The sequence below is a fragment of the Primulina eburnea genome, chromosome 6 (assembly GCF_022965805.1).
Source record: "Primulina eburnea isolate SZY01 chromosome 6, ASM2296580v1, whole genome shotgun sequence".
NCBI classification, from domain to species: domain Eukaryota; kingdom Viridiplantae; phylum Streptophyta; class Magnoliopsida; order Lamiales; family Gesneriaceae; genus Primulina; species Primulina eburnea.
The window spans coordinates 36383701-36407030 of record NC_133106.1 but is presented as its reverse complement, the minus strand read 5'-3'; the positions used below and the strand labels follow the sequence as shown (position 1 = coordinate 36407030).

Here is a 23330-nt window from a genome sequence, read left to right as displayed (position 1 = left end):
ATATATATATATATATATATATATATATACACACACATTAATAGTAGCTGCTCGAGCATAAATAATAGAAACTTGACTCAAAAAAATATTCGAGCTAATCGAACACGACTCGAGCTCCAATCGAGTTTTGACCGAATTGTTCATGAGCTACTCACAAATATAGCTTGTCTCAAAAATAACTTGACTCACTTACACCTCTACCGATTGCGTCGTCGGTAGCCTTCGACGTCAATGGCATTGTGCGTGTGGTTAAATGACATTAATTCTCGCTCTATCCAATCATTCGTCACTAATTCTACCATTTCAACCAACATGCGTTCGAATAATGTTATGAGGACGGGACCAGCTTTGTGGTTCCCAAGTTTATGTTTAAAATTAAAATGAATCGCATCTCCTTTGATTTAAGCCCGGAAATTTAATATGGGAGTGTATCGTCGAAAAATATTCAAATTTATAAGCAAGTTTTCTCAACGCAAATTTCACATTCTCAGAGTATATTCAGCTGTCCTTGCCAGAAACTTAGAGACCACTGCTGAAATGGCCACTTTCCAGGCTTCCTCCCTTTCACCTCTCCGGCCTACTCAGTTGACCTCGAACCCTCAAATTCTTTTCTGTTTAGTGTTTAGCAGAATACAACAAAATAGATTTTTCATCAAGCAGAATTTATTTTTAGAAAACTTTGATCAAGGCGCACAAATTCAGAGTAGAATAGAAAATATAATCGTAGAATGTAGTTTTCAAGAAATAGAAAATGGAATACTCGCGCGTTTGTGAAGGAATATTTTAGAAGAAATGGATAGATACAATTTAAATGCCACGATATAAATGTAAATTAAAATTTATCTTCTCGAAAGCTTGAACACAGAACTTCACACAATTCAAAAACGGATTTGCCATTTATAAGTTGACTTCAAATTCCATGAAAGCTGGATTCGAGTTGGGGAATGTCTTCAAAATTCTGAGACTCCTTGGTAGCTCAACTTCGTTTTATCCAGATGCCTGGAATTGTGATCATCTGAAGGCTGAAAGAAGGAAAATAACATAATTACAATCACGGCTTAACAGACACCAACCGACTAGAGTAATGATGTGAATCACACATGATGCTAAATCAGCAGTAACCTTATTCTCCAAAGCTCCACGACAAGTCCAAACCAAATTACAAGCCACGACCTAAATTTTGCTAGCAATTTCCACAGCTAGGTTTAATATACGACTTTAAATACCAGCAATTCAAGTAAAGACAGGCAAGTCAGGTGATGTCGGTTATGAGTTGAATAAATAGGTCAGAAAGAATATCGAACAACTTTTAAGGGAAATTCTTCCATGAATCCAAGCTTCCGGCGATAGGGGAAGTCTGCAGCAAGCTACGCACACAAGGCCAATTGTGACTTAACCTGAGAAAGCCATTTCTCAACTAAAATCTGAAACAAAGATCAGCTGACCAATTTAATTATGGCTTCATAGTTCACAATCTTAAATTATTAGTCTCTCCCGATGTTATGATCATTTTGATCTCCAAATTTAGACTCAAGTGTTTTATATTGGACCTAAAAACAATTGAATATCATGATTCATAAACCCACAGGCCTAGAAGGTAGAATAGAGCAAAAATCAGGCATAGATTATCCACCCGAATAATGTAAGATTGACACAGTGATAGGGCAGTGCAACTCCAGTATCCACACAATCTAGCATCAACGTCAAAATTCTGAAATCAAATCATTCAACAACATCCAGACTCACATTTGATGGACGATCCAGCAAGGCAAGTGAGCCTGGACTTGGTATTGGCCTCAGCTACAGGAAGTGACTTCCCTTCATTAATCATCCGCACATCCCATATTCGTATAACTCCATCTGATGATGCAGAGGCCACTATAATCGGATCATCCTCTCCAGAATCATCACCATTCTTTGATAACACAACAATGCCTTTCACACGAGCCGTGTGGGCACCATCGATGCTGTAAGCCACTTTCCCACTGCCTGCATCCCATGCCTTTATGCCCCTATCTTCTCCACCCGTAAACAAAATCCCATTCTGGTAAAAATAAAGGAAAGCAAAACAAATTCAATCACCACTGAATAAAGGACAATTATCAAATGTACACCCAAAAATTACAATCATGATATGGAATTTGAACAAAGTAAATAAATAGCACAAACATAGCTACCAGAAACATCTATTAATTGTTGCAACCCATCCCTTCTCTTTCTTTCAGTAAACTAAGCAATTTCCATAGTTTTTAATATCGTATTAATTAATCATTATCATATTTATGCTATCATTTTTCATTTTCCTCGGTTAAACCACACACAAGGTAAAAGTGAGAGACAGACATACGGCGCCAGGGGCAGCACAGAGGACTTTCTTTCCATTATCCAACTCAGAAACTAACTTTGCTTCCTCTGATTCGTGGACCGTGATTTTCTCATCGACCACCATGAAGAATTTGTCTCCAGTTCTATCAAATTGTACGATGGAGGAGACTTTGTTCAGCCTGCAGTAAAAGCTCCGCCTCCCTCGAACCAAATTGACCATGGCCAAGCAATCGTCATGGCCTACCGTCAACGCCAGCTTCCCCGAGGGGTGGATGGAAAGAGAATTGACACCCTTCTTGTGAACTTTCACGGTTTTGAGGTGAATAAAGGGATCAGCGTCGTAGATTGAGACAAAGCCGTCGGCATCTGCGGAGACGAGATTCCTGGGGAATGAGAGGGAAGGATGGGTGTAGAACGAAAGGCAGGAAACCGCGGAGGAGTGGTGAAGGGAACCGATCTCGGAGGAGGTGGAGAGGTCGTAGATTTTGATGGTATCATCGTTGCCGCCAGAGACAGCGGCGGAGCCCGAAACGTCGACGGACTTGATGGTGGAGAGATGGGAAGGGAAGGAGAAGAGCGGGGTTAGGGTGAAGGAGGAGGGGGATTTCTTCAGGCTGTAGCCCCATATGAAACGCTCGTATGATCCCGCCACCAAACTCATCCTTAAACCTTTTGCTCAAACCCTCCAAGTCTGCGTTTAGGAAAATAAGACATATTTTATGCAATCATATCATAAATAATAATATTTACAGCAAAACCTAACCTATATATATATTTAGTTTTATGAGTTATAAAATTCTTATGAAATTATCTCTCGAGTCAATTAAAATGTTTTGAAATAATACAACGGCGTCATTTGGGCACTTGGATCGATCACAATATTATCGTTTAGCTTTATTTTTACTTATGTTTTCAAATATCTCCATGGAGTGTGATAGAACTAAAGAAACAACACATTCTTACATATTGCATTAGCATGAAATATATCTTTAATTATTCACAAAATAAAATTATACATGATGAGGCGAAGCTAAATTAGCTAATCAAGTATGTATAATTCCAGAAATGGCCGTACTAGAAAACCAGAGCAGATTTCACTGTTGATGCGTGGGGAATTCAATTAGCAGAAGTTGGCAATGGTTGTTTCGACATTTTATTGCAGTCTGTGTTACTATTTGGATGGGAGATTACAACGTGACAATAACAACGTAGAATTATATTCACAGAGATGTAAAATGGGGCAGCACTTTCTGGCCCACCAATTTGATCGGATGGGAAATCTCAACCCATGAACAGCCATATACATGCAATATATGCATATATGGCAACAAAAGAACTCATCATATCTTAATTATGCTCAATTCTCAAAGTAGAAACTTTTCTATCGCCTACCTCAAATGAATACTACGTAATCAAACTTATGGTTGAGACCGTAGAGAAAATAAAGCTCATATGTGAAGTGGAAAAAATAAAAGTCACGCGGATAGATAGATAGATATATAAATGAACAGATTGTAAGTTCACATTTGAGATTTTTCTACATAAAGCATTGGCATCCACCTCCTATGACCATGTTCTATTCATTTGAATAAAATAAAATTTGTTTTTAGGAGAGATGTTAGATACCCCCGGTCTTGAAAACTGGTTTAAACGTATACATATTTCAAAATTCATCAACTATACATAAATCATTATAAATATTTCAAAATTAATCAATTGTACATAAACAACGTAAAAACTCTTATGAGACCATCTCATATATCAATTTTTTGAGACATGTATCTGGTCTGACCAAACTAATGAAAAATTATTATTATTTATGTTAAAAGTATTACTTTGTACGGTGGGTAAGGATTTGGTCGATTCGTCTCACGAATATAGATATGTGAGACTATATCACAAGAAATCTACTCCATAAACTATTATAAATAATACAAATATTTCTAAATTTATCAACCATATATAAACTAGCGATTTGTGACACACGCAATGCCCATGATCCATAAAAAAAACAAAAAAATTAAAATAAAATTTATCAATTTTGAAGTTGAAATGATTGAATCAATTTTTTAAATTGAAATAGTAGTAGATAATAGATAAGACGAAAAAATATTTGTTTGTAAAAGATAATATAGTAAATTCATGCTTAGTTTGATAAGATAATAATATTTTAGAGAAACCCAAAATATAGCATTTAAACTAAACTTGTCATGATAAAATCAGGACACATATTTGAGGCACACCCAAAGCTAAACTTGTCATAACATTCGCATTTATCAATCAGTGGACAGTGAGTACTCCAATAACCGGTGATTTCGTGTCATCACTCTCTATCTTCACAGTAAAAAGGAACTGAGTTCACCATTCAGATGCGCGAGAGCATAATTGAGGTACACCAGAACCTCATGAAACACGTGACTGCATAAAACATACCCAATTTCGATGCCTAGGAAAAAAGGAGAGAGATAACAATGACAGAAAACATTATATTCTCCCATCCCCCAAATTTCACCGAGAATCCAAATTAGTTTATTCCAAAGCTCGTAATCAATAAGCCACTCGCGCAAGGATATGCAAATTAGTCCATTCCTCTGCGCCTTATTCACACCTCATCTCAAAAGGAGTTCATTTCTAGACAATAAGCCCTTCTCTTTAATAACATTTTTGCGGCAGTATCAAGTGGTTCCTCAAGCGCAGAGGACACCCAGTTCAATTCTGAACCCAAGATCTCCTTCTTCGGGTGCTCACTAGGTCTAATCGCCACCAAGGTTGCACCTTCCAACACCATCCCACAGGGCAATTCCAAACGAGGGGCATACCACAACCACATATTCAGAGCTGGAACGAGAGTCCTTTTAGATGCTGATGATGCCAACAAAGGCTTCATCCTCAGCTCACGCAGCTGCTCTTTATTCATAGACAACACTCCTTGGCCATCAGCATCCGTTAAAAACAAGCTCTCCAATGTCTCATGCTCGGCAATTATAGGCTGAAGAAGATAATGCCTTGCTGAGGCTGCAACCAAAGAGCTTATCGTCCAGACAACACGCAACTTTAAGCCCCCATTCGTGTAAAAAGATTCAGGAATGCTGCCACGATCGATCTCGCCAACTCTATTGTTGTTCCCAATGTCGGCTTCAGAAACAACATAAGCACCTGAATGATTGTGAATCATATTATTGGCAGTTCGAATCATGTTTGAAGCTCCAAAAATGACGCAGCTATCAAGAGTGGACCCAAAATCTGCCTTCCACTTCAGCAGAACACCCTCATCAATCCCGAGCTCGCCACTCGGTAATTCAATTCTGAGGAGCTTAATTTCGTTAAAATTCCTCAAGACTTGACTAGGGGAATGGTGCGTGACGTTATTTTGTTCAGAGTCACATTCGAAATCTTGGGACAGAGAAGTATTTCGAGAAGCGGAGGAAGGAACGATGAGCTGAGTAATAAGCGAGTGCAGGGGTTTGACGAGCCCAAAAAAGAATAGCCTGAAGAGAGAGACAATGGGATAGCTGGACTTGTCTAAAACCGAGACAGATGAGGAGGTGGCAGACGAAGATGAATCGTCGTCCGAGATGACGCAATCGACGCGGACGATGACGTCATCCACCTGAATGACAAGAGCGCGAAAACGCCGGGAAACAACGCAGCATCGGCCCAATGCTTTGACGTCGCCGATCCTGTTAAAGATAAGGAGGAGAATGGAGTCCGGCAGCCGGTCGAAGTGATCAATCTGTTCGGGGTGGAGTCTGCTGCCCAGATCTAATCTCCTTGAGCACATTTCGTGTAGCTTCAGTGAATAGTAATGAGTGGATAATTGTGGGGAAGATCAAGAACACGGGATCGACACATGAATTACGGGATGGGAAGATAAAGAAAGAAAGATTCTAGCTCCTGCCGTCGTTCACATAAGTAGAATTGGGGCGTAGCCTCTCTCCGCACGTACAGATTACTTGACAATCCACGGGTTAATTTATACAAGGTCCCCAGTGCAAGAGAAGATTTTATTCCCCCATTTAAGTATTTTAGCCACAAAATTTCCTCAAATATTAATTTAAAATAAATAACCTGCTCCCTAAATTTTTATAATAAAAACAAAAAGAGCTCACCAACATAATTTCTCACGGCACTCTGAAAGAATAATTTCGTTCTCAAGTGATTTACGTTGTACTCATACGTCACGGCATGGATGTGTTGTTCGTTTATGGTGATGTCCTGGATATACACCTGGCCACCAAAATCCAGACCAAGCAAGATATCACAATGAGCAGAGCTCTATGAGTCGCAGGACGGGGGCTTGCTTGCCTCAGATAAATATTATGTGTTCTCGTTCGAAAACCAATTTGATTATGGTTATATTTCTTACATATTGCATTTATATTCTCCAGAGTTTTTTCTGTTTCGTGAGCCAATTATTAACTTGAGTATTGGATTGAATGCGATGGAAAACTCTTAAGTTTGTTTGTGATGATTTTTCATCCGAAAAGACAAATATGTAATTAATTTCAATACTTGTTATATATATTTGAGCAATTAATCATATATTAATATCAGATTTGAAACGTCTTATTCTCAAATATCACATATTAATATCATATATTTATTTCCGAAAAAATAGGTGAAATTCAGTGAATACATGAACATTTTTTATAAATCAAGAATAAAAATATATAATTATTCTGACAAAAATTGAATATAAATGTAAGAATTTAATGCAAATTTATTCCTAAAATGGGATCACATCGAAAGAGTAGGATTAAATATTTATTTGTAGACAGCCAACTTGGAATTTTACCCATCAGCCTGTCATTATTATTTATATATACTAGTTATTTTACATACGAGGTATGTGTGTGTACGATTTTGTTTATAATTATAAAGAGATTAAAGTGAAATTTAACAAATTATCGAAAGATTAAAGTATTATTTGAATGGTTGAAATTTTAAAAAAATAAAAATAAAAGTTTTTTTTAAAATAAAAAAAAATAAAAAACAAAATGTAATATTGGTATTAGACAAAATTGGAAAAAAAAAATTGTGACAATTTTGTCTTTATTAGCTCATCCTTAATATATAGTATAGAAATGATCTGTGTTTGCGTAGCAAATTCTAGTTCTCTGTCCGCGGTCGATCAGCATTGTGAGGTTTGCACCGAAATTTTCTCTCTTCATCATCGTTTATGTTTATTCGATTTCTTCATTCTTTTGAGTTACTTTTATCGTAGTTTTCCGTATCCGTACTTATGAACTTTAGTTGTAGTCTAATTTCTTCGCAGTTTATTTGGTTGTTTCTTGCGAAAGCTGGAATTTACAGATCTATTGATCAGCGTCTGCTTGGTTTTTTCTTTTCTTTTTTCCCATGTTTGTCAGGGGAGTGATAATCTGCGATGATTTTGATCTGTAATTGTTATTTTGTATTGTAATGATATGGTAATGGCATTAAATAGGTCAGACTCGACATAAATCAATTTTATGCCGATTAGGCGGGTCTACTGCAGTAAGTTATTGATTTTTTGAAGATACGGATATTGGCTGGAAAAGTTGTAGTGTGTAGGGTGGGTCTATGCCAGTGAATCATTGAAGTAATTCAAAGTTGTCACAAGCAATAAATAAGAGCAGTGTGTGTGTATAAGAGCTTATTTTTGTACGAAAGCTTATCATTCATTAATGTATAAAAAGAACAGGTACCGACACTCTATGCTTTTACTTAAGAAAAAGATGTGTCGGTTATCACATCATATGAGCATGTCGGCGAGTCCATTAATGTTTGTGCTCTTTTTTCTAATGACGGTTTAGGAAGGATTTTATGAATTTCATTGATGATAAACTATTATTTTAATGGTTTAGGCACTTAATTTTATGTCCATTACTGAAAGAATATATGGTGTATGGCATAAGAATTCATCATTGCGTGGTAAGATTCTGTAATTCCTCTCACATATAAGAATTCAGGTGGTGAGGGGCTTATAAGCTCAGACAATTCGTCGTGATGTATCGAGTTAGTGTCACAGGACTTTTAGATTCAATTTGCATATATTATAGGATTTCAACAGGTGCTTCAGCACTCTTTTTTGTAGATAACAACTGTAATATTGTTCATGGAATATGGTAAACTGATAATATCTTCTCACCCACAACTACATTCATGTGAAAAATATGTAAAATGCATTGTTTTTCTACCTGTACAACAATTTAACGAGCAAGAACGGATCTTTAACAGCGGTTCTACAAGTACGGGGTCCTTAGAATGTGTATTTCCTTATTCCAAAATGTCTCCTGATTTTTCTCTATGATTATTCACTGGTTTTGAATTATATCCAGAGCTTCTTGGCGCGTCGTAGGGGAGACATTCGAGCAAATGGAGATTACAAATGTTATGGAGTACGAAGCCCTTGCCAGGGAGAAATTACCAAAAATGGTTTATGACTATTATGCCTCTGGTGCCGAGGACCAGTGGACTCTCAAAGAAAACCGAAATGCTTTTTCTAAGATTAAGTAAAGTGCCTCAGTAGTTCCTTTAGAATGCTTGCTGTATGCATTATCTTTTTTCTAGAGATTCATTAATTTTCCTAGTATAAGGAATAAAGCAAATATCATTTATCTGGACTGGCTTTGTTGCCAAAAACTAAAAAAAGCTCTATTTGTTGTATAGATTCTGCCCCCGTATATTAGTGGATGTTAGCAAGATTGATACAGACACATCTGTCTTGGGCTTCAAAATCTCAAGTCCCATAATGATTGCTCCTACGGCTATGCAGAAAATGGCACATCCAGAAGGTATTAAGTATAAACAGCTTGGTAGCCAGATTTTCACTTATCTTGAGTTAACAATCATGTATGAGAAACATTTTCAAACGCATGATTGTATGATATGTTATTGTAAATTTGTTGTTAATATGTAGAAAGTAAAATTTGTGCACGCAACTTCTTAGGTAGTGTTTGCAAATGCTTGAAAAAAAGTGATTATTAACTTTTTTTTAACAAATTTGCAAAATTTTGTAAAGGAAAAGTCCATAATCAATTTTTTTTAAAACATTTGCAAATACGACCTTAATAATGTACTTTCTCTATAGCATTTCTGATGCTGATTGATGCAAAACTTAAATTTATGGTTTTCGACAAAGTATATGATCATGTTTCAAAGATTTTTCTAGGACCCTTAAATCTAAAAAGCATATTTTGACATATATTTCATCCTTTATATGCATTCCCAAGTGCTTGAAATAGTTTTTAAATAGTTGCTTGATGCAGGAGAGCTCGCAACAGCAAGAGCGGCATCGTCGGCGGGCACCATCATGGTTCGGATTTTCATCACCTCTATTTTCTTTCTCAATGTTAAAGTTTCATCTTAGTCTTTGCCTGCAACACTGAATGAAACGTTTTATTGTGTTGCTACTGATCGATGATTGATGTGCTATATAGACGTTATCCTCATGGGCCACCTCCAGCATTGAAGAGGTTGCATCCACGGGACCTGGAATTCGATTTTTTCAGCTTTATGTAAGTCCAAAAATCATCATCCACTTCTACTTGTTGGCCATTCTGCTGATTCTCTCCTTGTTATTTTCCATGATAATATAATATTCTCCCTCGTACCTAATTACTACCTCACAGAATGAGCAATTGGAATCCATTAATACTAGCCATGTTACAGATCCTTATTTAAAATCGTAGCCTCAGAGATGAGAGATATTTCTCTTTAAATTTAGGTTACCAAAGACAGAAGCATTGTAACTCATCTCGTGAAAAGGGCTGAAAATGCTGGTTACAAGGCAATTGCCCTGACTGTGGACACTCCAAGACTTGGGCGCAGGGAAGCTGATATTAAGAACAGGTCACATCTTTACTAAATATTTTCCTCTCTTGAAGAGATTCAAATTCTAATGTTAGGTTTGTTAATTGATCTCCCCGTTTGTTTGACTGAGAAATTTTATTTAACATGTATGTGTCTGTGTTTCCCCTTCGTTAGTTTTGTCTGTTCATTGATATTTTATTTTTGTGTAAGCAGATTCGCTTTGCCATATAACTTGACACTGAAGAATTACGAAAAATTGAATCTTGCCACGATAGATAAGGTAAATATGCTAAAATACCTCTCATTGAATAAATTTAGTTCAGTGATCTTGTATTTTAATCCCACCATCCTACCAACTATTTGTCGCTGTTTTAGACAAATGACTCAGGACTAGCTTCATTTGTCGCCAACCAAATCGACCGATCTCTTAGCTGGAAGGTAGGAACATCATTTTCACCTGATGAATCTAGCGAAATTGCAGGAAAATCAGTTTTATGTTTTCTTCTTGATAAAACCCGACAGGATGTGAAGTGGCTCCAGACAATCACTAACTTGCCGATCCTGGTGAAGGGTGTGTTAACTGCTGACGATGGTATGCCCTTTACTTCGGTAAATTTAATTTTTTTTCAATGTTTCTTTACCTTATATTGGTGCCCCTCGTTGATGTCTTATTTGAATGTATTTCAGCCGCCCTAGCTATACAAGCTGGAGCAGCTGGAATCATCGTATCCAATCACGGAGCTCGACAACTTGATTATGTTCCTGCGACCATAATGGCCTTGGAAGAGGTTATATTTACTTGTTTCGGTTATTGCAATTCCCTACTAAGTTTGTTCCTCTAGGACAGTGGCTCAAGGGAGGGGGAGACTAGCAACCGCGGTTGCCTCCATTTCTCTTTACCTTTTTAATACATGCATGTATTTTGTAGACAATACAGAACACTCCTTAAATTATGAATTTTGGCTCTGCAATGCCTTTGGAAGTTGTTTAATATGCAAACTGTTGTTAATCGAACATACGATAGTGTTTAGCAAGTTATATAATGATTCCAAACTTGAGAAAATGCTTCTTGTTTACACAGCCTTCTCCGGTATACTTTATAGCCAATCCAGGTTCAGACATTTTAGTTTGGAAACTTGCAGGTTGCAAGAGCAGCACAGGGCAGAGTTCCCGTTTTTCTTGATGGTGGGATTAGGCGAGGAACAGATGTCTTTAAAGCATTAGCCCTTGGAGCATCTGGTGTATTCGTAAGTATTAATGAAGACCCGGCTTCTACGTATGACACCGTCAAACATAGTGTTTGATTCACAAGTTCTCCTTCACTTATACTTCCTACTTCTGATTAGAACTTAAAACTTCGTGTTGTACATACTACATATACATGACCAGAATAAATTTACATGGAATCCGCATTAAATCCAATATTATTTAAAGTTAACAACCATTGTCGTTGAGTCTTACAATAAGCTAACGAACTTTTTTTTCCCGTCGGCAATGGATACTACAGATTGGAAGGCCAGTTGTTTTCTCATTAGCAGTTGATGGGGAGGCAGGTGTACGAAAAGTTCTTCAGATGCTGCGCGATGAGTTCGAGCTTACCATGGCATTATGTGGTTGTCGCTCGATCAAGGAGATCACCCGTTCTCATATTCAGGTGCCAGGTGACCCGCCTCGTGTTACCTCTAGATTGTGAAGTCTGAGTTTGTGGTGGAAGTACGTACCGTACCAGTCATTATTAAAAATACCAGTTTGCTGATTAATAATTCCATCTTTGTTATAAATCATTTATTCGTCATTTAATGGTTCGCGGTATTCAAGTGCGGTTTGGACCGGCTTTGAGTTTGCTAGGATTAATGCAATAGGCTTGTAACCAAGAAATGATATATATATATATATATATATATATATATATATATATATATATATATATATATATATATATATATATATATATATATATATATAGGCTGTATATTTGAAATGTGGGCTATATCAAGCATTTGAAATATTTCTGGCTAGGATTAATGCTATAGGCTTGTAACCAAGAAATGAACAAAAATCAAGAAACGAATTTAGATTATAGAGTGTATATTGTCGAAGAATCAAGAAACATGGAATTCCCCGATCTGGCTCCATTTATTTCCGACATTCAAATGATTCATAGCATTCAAGAAATCATTCTTTTTAATTGAGAAATAACAAATAAATTATCATGCAGTTTTACATTAATTCAGGCCATGAAATAATGTTAGATGCTCTTGATTATTAAAATACTAGCAAAAGATACACACATGTTGCATGTGTTATTATTATTTTTAATGTGACCAAATAATACTAAATCATTAACATGAAATTATTTTCTATTTAGAAGAGTTAAAAGGAAGTTTTATTTAGATTTTTTTTCTATGTAAAATATGGAATGACTTGAGAATGTTTTTAGTAAAATAAGACGGATAATTATGAAATTAAATATTTTGATGTCCTAAAAAATAGTTAATCTAAGAGTCTCACACTTAATAATATAGTATAGATAACAAATGTATTTTCATACACAAATTTGAGAAATGTATTGCATGCAGTTGCAAAAAAAAGGAGGATGTGGTTGTTAGTCCGATAAATTGATATGTTTAAAGTTTTAATTTCGCAACTTATTAAAATAAAGTTTTGTTTTCATATATTAACTTGGATTTGTTTTAGTGTTGATAAAATTTTTTTCCGGAAACCATTAAATACATCAAACATGTGACGAAATATTAAACATATTAAAATTCATAAATATTTATATTAGTATATGTTGTGTGATATTTTTGAAAAGTGAAATTTCGTCATCTTATACATAATAATGTCTAAAAAAATCACTTTTCAAGCAATATTCGAGACTGATTCAATTCTCACAGTTAATAATTGAAGTACGAGATTTAAAATTTTAATATTGTAAATTTTTTTCCATATTTAATAGATAAATCTAGACATACAATTAAGTTTGATCCTTTTTACTGCTCTAAAATTATGATAATTCTCGTTCTATATTTTTTTTATTAGTCGAGATATACAGATAGATATATCTTTTCGACTCAATAAATAATACATAGCACAATCAATATCCTTTGTATAAAATAATAAATATTGTCCTATTTTTTTGGACTCTAGTTTGTGTTCCAAAACCCATTGATATTTTGGCCCACGTGAATTTCACGTGCATATGTTCTTGCTTGCGTAAAACTCGAAAATTTAAATTCTGTGCCGAATCCTCGTATGTCGTTTTGCAATAAATTTAACAAAAAGAAGAAAAAGAAATTGAAAAGATAGTTGAAGAAGAATACTTACGGATATGTTTGATTGGGAAATTTCTTGGAACTAACAAATTTTCTTGCCAGTGTTCAACTTGATGAAAACAAGGTGGACTCTCGGAGATGGCGACCGGAAAGTCATGGTGATCTTCTCAACAAGTTCAGCATACAAAATTGTTTAAAGTAATCGAAGCCACACAAATAAATGTACAGCTAAATCTTTGCAAATTCATTTGGGCTAAAGGAATTCCTTCCAACATTCAATGTTTGCTTGAAGCAAGTCGAAGAAGAAAATCAGGAGCACGTTTGAGGATGGTGATGAAGCCCCGTTGTCACGTCCCAAGACCGGGATTAATTGACACCGACGTTGTCTCACAATCACATAATTGCAAAACAACAAGCCTTGTAGTAAATCACAATAATTAGTCTTTTTCATAACAAGTAATCGTCTTTACCATGCGATAGAAATAAAATGCGGAAGCGAAATACATGATGATAAAATTAAAAGACAGAAGAAATTCGACTGGTCTCGAATTAGATTTACTTCATCACCATTCCCAAAAGTAATCTTGCTCTTCATCCTCGATTTGTTCCTCGTTTTTATCTGGGTGGGAATGTGAGGAGCAAGTATTTTAGAAAATACTCAGTAAATAGGGGCCGATCATGCATAACAAGTGTCGAGGATATACATACGAATAAATTATTGAAATTTCAATATTAAGCATGTTGAATCAAATATTAACACAAATACGAATATAGCACTGAAAATCATCTCATTTTCTATGGTTGTACTGATCAGTCCCTTATATGTTACTCTTCTAAGAGGCGAGGCCAAAGAAAAAGTTATTATAACCCACCGCATCAGGGCCTAAACAAAGCATATCAAAGTTCGGAATTTCCTTACCATTTCTAAATCAAATCATTACAGTGCATTTCAAATACTCAACATGATTTCAAATATTATAACTGATATCAAACAACGAATAATTCAGAGGATTTCATACCAAATGGAAACAAATATATCATGCCGATCGAATTTTCAAAGTCATATTTAATTTATTTCCGAAATATATCAGGCTCACTTAAAAAAAAATAAGTGTGCCAAATCTTTTATATAATAACATATATTCAAAAGTCCACTTAAAAATAATTAAATAAATGGACCATATTTATTAAAAGAATATAAATTTCAAGTGCCACTTAAAATAAACATAAATGTGCAGTTTTATATAATAATAGCAAAAACCTACTTACTTGAGAATTTGTTCCGAAAATCTTGAAATGAACAATTTGGAGTTTGACACAAAAAACCATTCACTTTGAAAAAGATGTTTGCGCATAGTTGAACCGTTGGATCGATCTGAATTTTAATATGTTGCTCACAACACGTGTAGGTGTATTCTGAACGGTGAGGATCAAATTTTGATGTTAAAACAACGAGAAAAACTTTCTGGATTTGGGCAGAATTTATGCACTTGAAAACTGATGGAAACTTTGAGTGATTTATGTGTTCAATTGGTGCCCTTTTATAGACAATTGGTAAGGCACCCAACTACTCCATGATCTCATGTCTCAAACCAATACTCCATGATCCTATGTCTCAAACCACTACTCCATGATTCTATGTCTCAAACCAATACTTCATGATCACATGTCTCAAGCCACTACTCCATGATCATTCAACCACTAAACCATGTTTTCATGTCACTAATTCATGTTTAATTAACCACTAAGCCATGTGGAATTCAAGGTCTTCACACCCACTCAATCTAGACAATCTTTATAACTATGTCATCATATTATATTTCAAGTTGTATGTTTCTACATTCGTCTTTTAGGATCTCATTCGATTTACAGACGATTATGATCTATTTTATTAAGTAGACTGGTTTTTTATATTTGATTACTATGCGATTTGTTGTTTTACGATTTTATAAATGTTAAACAACGTCAGGTGTCAACACGCTTCGGTCTCGGAGCGCGACAGATGTGACATTTGGCAATACACGGTCTAGAGTATTTGGAATCTAAGAGAAGGTATTATCTTCCAATCTTTGGAACTTGCTGAGCTCCATTATTTTCCAATCCTTTGGAACCAATCTTTGAAAAATCATTCCAAGAAATTCAAGTCAGATCGTACTCTTGGATGCTAGCAAATTCAATTGGAGGAAACTTCTCATTCAATGATTGAGTATTAAATCCAAATTTCATCATTGAGCTAGTTGTGTCGAGCTTGAACCTTTGTTTTGGTTGTTTTTTTATTCAATTTGGTTGAGATTTTTTTTTTCTCATAATCGTGTGGGGCTTTGTTCTGTTTTTATGCTAAATTGAGTTTGTGAAATTGGACGAAAGGGCTGGAGTACCTCTTGTACTCTCTTATTAATATAATTTTCCTATAAAAAAATTAAGTGTTTTAAATGACTCATATGATTGAGTGCATCAATACATCTAGTTGTTTTTCGTAAGTGTACTACTCGATATATATATCAACATACTTGTTTTTCGTAAATATGTCCACAATTGTTTAAAGATACACTATGTAAGTTTTCTTGAAATTCGATCGACATTATATATTCGTTCATATTTGTTATGAAAACCTTTGGACAATGTGTTGTTTGATATTAGTTGTATCACTCGAAAATATGTTTGAAATCTTTGAAATGCACTGTAATGACTCGAATTAGAAATGACAAGGAAATTCTGATATTTTATATGTTTTGACCCTGATGCGGTGACATATAATAACCGTTCATTTGACATCGTCTCTTAGAAGAGTAACATATAGGGGACTGATCAGTAAACCATGAAAATGAGATGATTTTCAGTGTTATGTTTGTACTTTGTTAATATTCGATTCAACATGCTTACTTTTTGAAATTATGATAATATATTCGTATAATTATCACCTTGATATTCGTTAAGTCTGGTCGACCCCCATTTACAGAGTATTTTCTAAATACTCACCCCTTACATTCTCATCCCAAATAAGAACGAGAAACAAATCGAAGATAAAGAACAAGAATACTTTGGGGATGGTGATCCGATTCAAGACCGGTCTTGTTATTCTATCTTTAGTTAGATTATCGTATTTTACACTTCCGTATTTCGTTTCAATCACATTGTAATGACGATTATTGATTTATGTAATAGACTGGCTTTTGATTATTTGATTTACTACGTGGCTCAATGTTATATGATTTTAAATTGTTAAACAAACGCCAATGGCACGTCTCGGTTTCGGAACGTGATATGATATGTGGAATCAGCAGCCGAATGTTTAAATAGTTGGTTCATCGGAGGATTGTCTCGTCCTTGTGACTTTTTTATGCAAAAAACAAGATGGCCTTGAAAACCTCATGTCAGGAAACAATGTGCGGAGTTCTTAACTCCTAATCGTTATTACATCACAATCTGATTAGGGTTAGTTAATTACAGCAAAAAACGAGTTTAAATTTTCATTACGATGAGCCCAAAATATCTTAATTGAATACTAAAAATAGTTTTTCATCCCATATCATAAAATATGCCCACACATAAACAAACCAACCATATATAAACAAATCATATGTTCGGGACATGCCCCGGTATATAGATACATATACATATATACTGGGAAAGACCACGAAACCTCAAATCAACTCAGATATAACTCCCTTCAGAAGTACCATATCCGGTCTCCTGATATCCTGGAGTACCTGTCATTATCAACATACAAAGACAACAACCCCCTCTGGGGTGAGCAAAGCTCAGTCTGAAGCAACCACAATATATACCACAGATATGACATGTGCCACTGGATGGGTATTTGACCTAATACCTCCACGACATACATGCATTGCATATCAAGGTATCCAAGGATCATAGCTCAACATGTATGTCATGTATGTCACATCAAATCAATAAATAAAGCATATAGACATGTCATCTCCATCCAATCAATCAAACATATATCATACAATAGAGATACATGTCGTATGTTACACGGTCGCAACATACCTTAATTCTTCGTTTCCAGTCCACTGTAGCTTTAGATTTCAGTATAATAATCTATCTACATCAATAACATATTCATTTCAATCAATAACATAATTCAAAATCAATAATATAAGTTTCAAATATATTTTGAAATTTCAAAAATTCATATCAAATTCAAATCATAACATAATTCAATTCCGACTTCGAATATGAGTTTCTTGTCGATTATTCTATAGCATATATGGATCTCGACTTCAAATACATGTTATTACAGCACTTCAATAATTAAAGATGCTGAAATTAGAAGAAACTTACCTCAAAAAAAAGCTCTCGACGCGAGCATTCCGAATATATAATTTATTCTGAGTTTGGACAACATTTCAATATAATTTTGAGGGTTAGAACTTGAATTTCTCTCTTTTCATTATTTGTTCTTCTCGTTTCTCTCTATTCTTATTCTTATTCTTATTATATTATTATTATTATTATTATACTAATATTAATCCACATTCACGTGGATTCAATTGAAATTCTACTAAGCTTTGCCATTGTGTTGACACATGGACATTACATTTCACTAATTACCATTTTATCATTAAATTTAATTCAAATATTTTTCAAACTATTTACAGAATTGCCACCAAATATTTACACATTTGTCATCAAATTTTAATGTAATATTTTTCAATTTATTTACCAATTTGCCATCAAAATAAATTGAGTATTTTTCAATTTATAGGTCTCTTCTTGACTTCTTGAGATCAATTCGAGACTGGTCTTACTTTAGTTTGATTGTTCTGTCTGAGTCAAAAGATGACGTAGAAACTTTCCAAGACAACATTAATATATACCTTTCCCCCTCCAAGTGGTGGAGGAGCAAGGCGGTGGAACGGTGGGCGCTGGCATCACACTGGGTCAATTACATATATATACATATATATATACATACATATATATATATATATATATATATATATATGTATGCATGGACGTGCACGAGTACAACCGTCCATGGATCACAATGGAATTTACGAGAGCACACTTAAATATTCCAAGGAAAAGCTAAGGATGCTCACAAATTAAAGATTTTTTCTGTTTTGACATTTAACACGTACGCTAAAAAGTGTGTATCTTTTTCAATAAATACACCTCAACCCCACCATACATACATACATATATACATACATATATATATATGTATATATATGTGTATGTATATATATATATATATATATATATATATATATATATATATATTAAGTAATCAGTGACGATTGATCAATAGACTACGTACTTGATTACTTTTAATTTGTAATTAAGGATATATAGTCATACGTATGCTTTGTTAACAACTATTGTAGAATTTTTGGTTCACTTGCTGAGTATATATATATATATATATATATATATATATATATATATATATATATATATATATATATATATGACACTACTATTAAAAATAACTTTAACCAACTAAACATCCTTATTAAACTCGGAACACAGTCAAAAACTACGTAAAATCTTGTCCAAATATTTTAACTTTAACAATTTTTCATGGTAATACTGACAAGACACTAGAAATTAATGATTTAAAACATTTAAAAATAACGATGTGTTGCAAAAATTACATAGATTCATAGGTCAAATCAGAGTTTCATTGAAAAACAAAAAAAATGATATAAATAGCAAATTGATAATAAAAAAATATAAATCAATGGACTAAGATCATAAATACGATTAGATAGATAAATTAATGAACCAAAAATACCTTTTTAAATATCCAAACGAAATTCTAAATTATCCTTTCCCATCTTTAATTATTGCATTCAAATTTATAAACGTAGTTGCAAATAAGAGTGAGTCTCATGTGAGACCGTCTCACAGGGTCATAATCCGTGAGACGGGTCAACCCTACCCATATTCACAATAAAAAATAATACTCTTAGCATAAAAAGTGATACTTTTGTATGTGATGACCCAAATAAGAGATCCGTCTCACAAATAAGACTCGTAAGACCGTCTCACACAAGTTTTTTCCTGCAAATAATGCTTTGACAAGAAGACTTGAGCAAAAAAAAAAATTTGCATTGGGGAATCGAAAATAAGCATGGAACAAAAGAAACAGAAACCAGCTGAGTTCCAATATTACCTACAGCAGAAAGCTACAAGCCTGGCAGCGGAAAAAGATAGTGTAAAACCAAAATTTATCCTAACAAAACAACTGCCAAAATCATAATCAAAGACTAGCAGAGAAATCCGGGGACGCTGCTCTAAATCTACCAATCCCTCTGGCACTGCCGTCGACTGCACGTATATACATACGAACTGCTATGCTATGCATATATATACACTTAATTCTTCCAGTACATCATACTACTGCAAGGTGTCGCAGCGTCATTTATGCTTGATTTTCCAAGTCTTTTGAGCTCACGAAGGTCCCGTGAAATCCGTACGGGACAGTAGATGGAAGCTTGACGCAGGCTTCCAATTCTAACGTCATGGCATTTATGATCTGCAGCTCTGATTCCCACGCATTTTCGTCGTGTACGAATGTGAGAATATAACCATCATCTTCTCTTTCTGAATTTGTGTCATTTGGGACGAAAAACGGCTCGCCTCCGTATTTACAATCGCCGTAGATGGATTTTTCAACTTTTCCGGTGTAGAGGTCCACTTTTGCGAAGCCTGAGACCTTGGGCCAGGGCTCCGCAATAGCAAGATAAGCGTGCCTGGTTTTCCGACCGAGACGGTTCCGGTTAACCATTCCGGCTTCTAGATTGATTTGCTCCGAGGAGTTGATGATTGCCCGCTTTTTGGACTCGCCGGTTTTCAGATTCAGTCGGATTTCAGATAAAATGATTTTCAACTTTTCGTCGCATTCGTTAAAAATGGAGTCGGGTGGAGTCATGCATGACCCGATCACCACGATCTCATCAGTCTCCGGCTCCTCCCAAGCATTCCATAAGTGAAAACAAAAGGTTTCGGGACACTCGGTCCATATGATATCATCCGCATTTTTAGCATTTTTGGACAAAATTCCAAACCTGGAAATCTTATTCCTGTCGTATATCACAGGGGAGCCTCCTTTAATCATCTCTTGAAGCTTGAAAACCACTTGCTGATCAGGGATCACCACGAAATTCTCTGTTATGGCGAAATCGTGTATCATTGTTGGAACATCAAGTGGTATTTCGACATCGGGTGATTTGATGCCCTCATTGGAGAATTTGAAGAATTTAAGATAAGGCTTTTGAAGAATATTGTAGCTCAAAGTAAATAGCTCCCCAGACACTGGATCAATCTTTGGATGGGCAATCATGTTACTTTTCAATTCCCCGGAGAAATCATACCTCGCAACTGTTTCGAGATCGCCTGATGGGGTGACTCGAACTTGATAGGGAAGATCGTCTTCAGACATGGCTAGTAGCCTTTGATTGAAGTATACTAACCCGGCGTTTGCCACCCCTGTGCCTTGGCTGTGGTCCAGTATCCCGAATAAGCCTCGGGCGTAGAAGAGCATCAACCTGGCTATGCCCGAATGCCCATGGAGCTCGCCAATGGCTTTAGGAAAAACGGGCCTGACCAATTTACGTTCCTGAGTCAGCCTTTGCGTCTCCGTGTACCGGCAAGCGTAGCTGACGGACTTGCCTCCATCGATGGTCACGGCGTGGATCATGCCGTCACCATCGAATAAGTGGTGGCCCGCTACTGGGTCGTGTAAAGGGTTGGCGCCGTTACGCAAGTAAACGCCGTTAATGCAGGAGGGAATTTTACCCGTCACCTGAAGGTTATTCTGCACCGGTTGCTCTGGAACCGGTGCGAAGTTTCCGGAAATCTGGACTCGTGGGTCAGCAGTCTTGGGGAGTGGGTGTTGGCGCTCGTGTGAAACCAATAGACCCTCCACCGCGTCCAAGGTTTGGGCTGCCACCTTTTTTAGTATGTTCCACTGAGGCGGTGGCGCCGGAGAATCAGATCTCTCGGGTGGCATATCTGTTCCAAGTGTTGTGGATGATTCAAAGGGAAGCTTGGGTAAAGCGGAAATTGAAGGTAAATGCAAAACACAGTTGATGCTATTTCTTTTCGAATGCTCATTCGTCATCGAGACAGAGTTTGATCGAAATCCCCCCTCGACAAACGAGAACCATGGGCAAGAAACTTTGCATCCTGCCCAACAACTTGAATTTGTGTCTAATATAGGAGGAGATGAAGCCATATGTTTGATTTGTGTATGCGTTAATTATGTCAAGTGTGAAATGGGACAAAAATTGGTGTGGAAAAGAAAAGTTGAAATGGCTTTGTTATTAAGATGCCAAAGGGGAGTGAGGGGAAGAAAGAGGGATGAAGAATGAGGGGTTTAAATAGATCAGTATAGTATTATTTTCATATTTTTGGAATTAGCGACGTGAACCAAACATGAAACGAGAAAATGCCATTAATGAAACGTCAATTGTCAAATATTAGCCTTACAATTGAACTCCGCACGTAAAATGGATCGACGGCCCCCCTATGGGCTATGCCATACCATTTCTTTAATTGTATGGTGTTCCCTACACAACGTAACAATGACACAAGTCTCTAACTATAATTTCCACTAAAATTGACCACATGACTTTCATGCCATAAACATACATTTACTAAATGCAGAAACATATTTGGGCAAAATAAAACGTCGTGCGAGCAGATCAGTTTGTTTTTGTCATCTCTTCAAATTTAAATATGCATGCTTTCCGATGGTTTTTGTCCCTTGGAAATAAAGATCGTTACGCTAACTTCCCGACCGACCTGATAAATATCTTGTGTCGCTTTACAGAAAATGTCTAAGCTAAATATCTCGAGACACTTCACAGAAAGTGTTTGATTTAGTCCACTTCATGTAATTGTGGAGGTAATATATACCACATTCAATCATGTTTTCCGTGTCCTTGTATGATATTTTTCATCCACATACATATATATCTGTTTAATTTATGCGATTTTGAGTACTTTTTTAACATTAGAGACACTAATAATTGAGTAAGTATCTCGTGAAACAGTATAATATCATATATGTATTATCATTAATTAACCAAGTTATTGACCGCTTTCAAATTAAATCAATTCACTGTATTACAATCTCATTTTAAAATTTATTATGTATTGCAAAACCTTCTGCACCGGTTGCTCTGGAACCGGTGCGAAGTTTCCGGAAATCTGGACTCGTGGGTCAGCAGTCTTGGGGAGTGGGTGTTGGCGCTCGTGTGAAACCAATAGACCCTCCACCGCGTCCAAGGTTTGGGCTGCCACCTTTTTTAGTATGTTCCACTGAGGCGGTGGCGCCGGAGAATCAGATCTCTCGGGTGGCATATCTGTTCCAAGTGTTGTGGATGATTCAAAGGGAAGCTTGGGTAAAGCGGAAATTGAAGGTAAATGCAAAACACAGTTGATGCTATTTCTTTTCGAATGCTCATTCGTCATCGAGACAGAGTTTGATCGAAATCCCCCCTCGACAAACGAGAACCATGGGCAAGAAACTTTGCATCCTGCCCAACAACTTGAATTTGTGTCTAATATAGGAGGAGATGAAGCCATATGTTTGATTTGTGTATGCGTTAATTATGTCAAGTGTGAAATGGGACAAAAATTGGTGTGGAAAAGAAAAGTTGAAATGGCTTTGTTATTAAGATGCCAAAGGGGAGTGAGGGGAAGAAAGAGGGATGAAGAATGAGGGGTTTAAATAGATCAGTATAGTATTATTTTCATATTTTCGGAATTAGCGACGTGAACCAATTAACATGAAACTAGAAAATGCCATTAATGAAACGTCGATTGTCAAATATTAGCCTTACAATTGAACTCCGCACGTAAAATGGCTCGACGGCCCCCCTATGGGCTATGCCATACCATTTCTTTAATTGTATGGTGTTCCCTACACAACGTAACAATGACACAAGTCTCTAACTATAA

At 35.9% G+C, this 23330-nt stretch overlaps 4 protein-coding genes across 7 annotated transcripts; 1 reads left to right on the top strand and 3 right to left on the bottom strand.

Annotated features, from left to right (window-relative positions):
• Window positions 1-375: 375 nt before the first annotated feature.
• On the bottom strand, window positions 376-3040 carry LOC140834864 (uncharacterized). Its single transcript, XM_073200039.1, has 3 exons — window positions 2348-3040; window positions 1747-2044; window positions 376-1022 (listed from the first exon to the last, which is right to left on the bottom strand). Exons 1-3 carry the CDS (start codon window positions 2984-2986, stop codon window positions 1012-1014), a joined length of 948 nt encoding a protein of 315 aa, XP_073056140.1. The 5' UTR covers window positions 2987-3040; the 3' UTR covers window positions 376-1011.
• Window positions 3041-4498: 1458 nt separating this feature from the next.
• On the bottom strand, window positions 4499-6350 carry LOC140834863 (F-box protein At5g46170-like). Its single transcript, XM_073200038.1, has one exon. It carries the CDS (start codon window positions 6104-6106, stop codon window positions 4940-4942), a length of 1167 nt encoding a protein of 388 aa, XP_073056139.1. The 5' UTR covers window positions 6107-6350; the 3' UTR covers window positions 4499-4939.
• Window positions 6351-7402: 1052 nt separating this feature from the next.
• On the top strand, window positions 7403-12000 carry LOC140834862 (glycolate oxidase 1-like). Of its 4 annotated transcripts, none has more exons than XM_073200034.1 (12): window positions 7403-7469; window positions 8646-8819; window positions 8977-9101; window positions 9576-9622; window positions 9747-9824; window positions 10034-10158; window positions 10333-10399; window positions 10495-10557; window positions 10642-10711; window positions 10807-10907; window positions 11262-11366; window positions 11627-12000. In XM_073200034.1, the coding sequence occupies exons 2-12, from the start codon at window positions 8683-8685 to the stop codon at window positions 11810-11812; spliced, it is 1104 nt and encodes a 367-aa protein (XP_073056135.1). In that variant the 5' UTR covers window positions 7403-7469; window positions 8646-8682; the 3' UTR covers window positions 11813-12000. The 4 variants fall into 4 exon arrangements, with proteins under 4 accessions (XP_073056135.1, XP_073056136.1, XP_073056137.1 ...); XM_073200035.1 differs by lacking the exon at window positions 7403-7469 and adding an exon at window positions 7777-7993; XM_073200036.1 differs by lacking the exon at window positions 7403-7469 and adding an exon at window positions 8051-8238.
• Window positions 12001-19481: 7481 nt separating this feature from the next.
• Window positions 19482-21689, bottom strand: LOC140833584 (9-cis-epoxycarotenoid dioxygenase NCED2, chloroplastic-like). The gene has a single exon (XM_073197918.1). The coding sequence runs from the start codon at window positions 21598-21600 to the stop codon at window positions 19786-19788; it is 1815 nt and encodes a 604-aa protein (XP_073054019.1). The 5' UTR covers window positions 21601-21689; the 3' UTR covers window positions 19482-19785.
• Window positions 21690-23330: the final 1641 nt, after the last annotated feature.

What these genes read in the sequence shown, in the direction of transcription:
- LOC140834863 (XM_073200038.1), bottom strand. Translation starts at nt 6,106, where the DNA reads ATGTGCTCAAGGAGATTAGATCTGGGCAGCAGACTCCACCCCGAACAG.
- LOC140834862 (XM_073200034.1), top strand. Translation starts at nt 8,683, where the DNA reads ATGGAGATTACAAATGTTATGGAGTACGAAGCCCTTGCCAGGGAGAAA. An exon ending in AATGCTTTTTCTAAGATTAA is followed by an intron (nt 8,820 to 8,976) that starts GTAAAGTGCCTC and finishes TTTGTTGTATAG; the next exon opens with ATTCTGCCCCCGTATATTAG. An exon ending in TTCGATTTTTTCAGCTTTAT is followed by an intron (nt 9,825 to 10,033) that starts GTAAGTCCAAAA and finishes CTTTAAATTTAG; the next exon opens with GTTACCAAAGACAGAAGCAT.
- LOC140833584 (XM_073197918.1), bottom strand. Translation starts at nt 21,600, where the DNA reads ATGGCTTCATCTCCTCCTATATTAGACACAAATTCAAGTTGTTGGGCA.
- LOC140834864 (XM_073200039.1), bottom strand. Translation starts at nt 2,986, where the DNA reads ATGAGTTTGGTGGCGGGATCATACGAGCGTTTCATATGGGGCTACAGC. An exon ending in TCTGTGCTGCCCCTGGCGCC is followed by an intron (nt 2,045 to 2,347) that starts GTATGTCTGTCT and finishes TATTTTTACCAG; the next exon opens with AATGGGATTTTGTTTACGGG.